This window comes from Galeopterus variegatus, unplaced genomic scaffold, assembly GCF_000696425.1.
Source record: "Galeopterus variegatus unplaced genomic scaffold, G_variegatus-3.0.2 Scaffold6748, whole genome shotgun sequence".
Taxonomy (NCBI): domain Eukaryota; kingdom Metazoa; phylum Chordata; class Mammalia; order Dermoptera; family Cynocephalidae; genus Galeopterus; species Galeopterus variegatus.
Window position 1 is genome coordinate 119,268 of NW_007732859.1, and position 2,141 is coordinate 121,408.

The window sequence follows — 2,141 nt, forward strand, 5'->3', positions numbered from 1 at the left end:
ATAAGCTGCTATATTTTTTAAGTGTTAGTACAGAGATATATAACAAATTCTGGTTAGAATTCTGTATATTTTGCAGGGGACTTGATCTAGGATGTTCAAGAAGTTCAGGGTGTTCAAATAAATAAACACTCAATGACATGTGGTACTCGCCTTCAAGGGTTTTCAATCAGTGGAGGTAGACAGACATGTAAAAAATGTCAGTAATATGTGGTAGATGAATACTTAGCCCGGTCTGGAAGTCAAGGAATGGTGCTTGGTTTTCATGTAGAAGTAGCAGCATGGCCAAAAGACATGGTGGCAAGAAACAGCGTGAAAGATCATTTTAGAAAATACCAGAATGCTTCATTTAAAAAATTAAATATTCTCTCTATAGGTACATTATTATAATGAAATGTTTGGTGTATGGGAGCCTTTGCTTGAACCCTTAGAAATTGACCAGACTGAGGATTTTAGACCATGGAAACTTGGAATCAAGGTATATATACACATATATATATATATATTAAAGACTTTATTTTTTGGAGCAGTTTTAGGTTCACAGCAAAATTGAGGAAGTACAGGGATTTCCCATATATCTCCTTCCCCTGCACATGCATAGCCTCCCCACTTTCAACATCCCCCATCAAGGTATATTTGAAGTCTGAAAAAAAAAATTCAAAAATTGAGGATGTCCATACCATAGTAAACATTTTAATTTTAATCACAACAAAGTTCAGGTTTTCTCATGAAGAGCCTTGCCCACATGCTTCCCTGCTTCCCTGTTTGACCTCTGAATGTAAATTTCAAATCCAAGGCCAGTGCCATCTATGCTTCTAATACAAATTGTTATCTAATATTTATTACATGGTAGACATTGTTCTAAATAATGTATTTTTGCTTTAATCCTTACAACTCTCTGAAGAAAATACAGTTTTTATCCCCATTTGAACATATGAAGGGACTAAGACTAGAGAAGTTAAGGGATTTCCCTGAAGTAATAATAGCTACAAAGTGGGAGAGGTGGGATGCAAATCCAGCTGCAGAGTCCCCACTCTTAACTAGTATAATGCCTGTCGTCTTCATGCAAGTCGTTGTCTATTCTGTTTCCTTTGTTCTCTAAAGGGTGTGTATGTATATAAAGAAGAACATATGTTATTATTTGTTTGAAATATATTGTGAATTTATGTAATCATGTGAAATGAATCAAGGCCTTTAGATAGATGAGGTTGTGTTTCTGGAGCAATAGTCTGCTGAATTACCAGTATGTCTCCAGCCTAATAATGATTCAGTCAACCTGAAGACAAATTTTCAGTGGCTTAAAGCCAGTTAAAGTAACAACAAAGGTAGCTAACTTGGCATTTCCAGCTTTTTGTATTAGGTCATTTAATTTAATTTTCCAGATGTTAGTGGTGAAGGATTTGGATAAAAGAATGCCTTTGATGGTTGTTAGGTCAGAATATACATGGGCAGTGGATCTATTAATCCTAAAAAGAGGTAAATCGTATTGATTCTCATGAGTCGTAGGTTTACTGCACTGTTCTTTCTCTTTTTTCTTATTTTGCAAGAACCTAGGTTTCTGTTTTTTGTTTATTAGCATGACAAATAGACAAAATTACTTTTCATAGTCTGAATTTCTAGGTTGCTATGAAGTATGTACTTTTTATTTAGGTTCAGATGCCACATATGCTTAATAATTTTAGGGTTTTTTTGTTGTTGTTGTTCTAATTTGTGCCTGCCATTTTACTATCACTGAGGATAGGAATTTTTCCTCTAATACTTCTCCTGTCCTACATGACCTTAGTTGGATGATGTCCAAGTAATTTCAGTAAGGCAGTAACAGATAAGATTTATTGCTCCAGAGTGGCCAGTTAGCTCACTTAGGAGAGTGTGGTGCTGTTAAAATCAAGACCAAGGGTTCAGATCCCTATACCAGCCAGCTGCCCCACACCTGCAACCCCCCCAAATTATTGCTCTCTCTAATGTTATTATTGGGATTTGTCTAAAGCTTGTTTTTACTTTGTAGAATAAGTTCTGTTGTGCTTCTGGGAACAGTTTTTTCTTACCTTTTTATAATTTATCGTTTTAGATGAAAAAGAAAGCCAAAAAGGCCATTGTTGAGTCAGATACTGAAGAAGAAAACTACAGAGTGCCAGAATTTAAAA

At 35.3% G+C, this 2,141-nt stretch overlaps 1 protein-coding gene across 1 annotated transcript in view; it reads left to right on the forward strand.

Moving 5' to 3' along the window:
- The window catches only part of LOC103606627 (vacuolar protein sorting-associated protein 13A-like), a gene marked incomplete at both ends in the record, with an annotated part of 116,991 nt that overhangs the window by 113,206 nt on the left and 1,644 nt on the right, over window positions 1-2,141 (forward strand). The window contains one exon of the mRNA XM_008591191.1: window positions 374-475. Within this exon, the coding sequence (XP_008589413.1) occupies window positions 374-475 (102 nt within the window). The remainder of the gene's footprint in view (window positions 1-373; window positions 476-2,141) is intronic.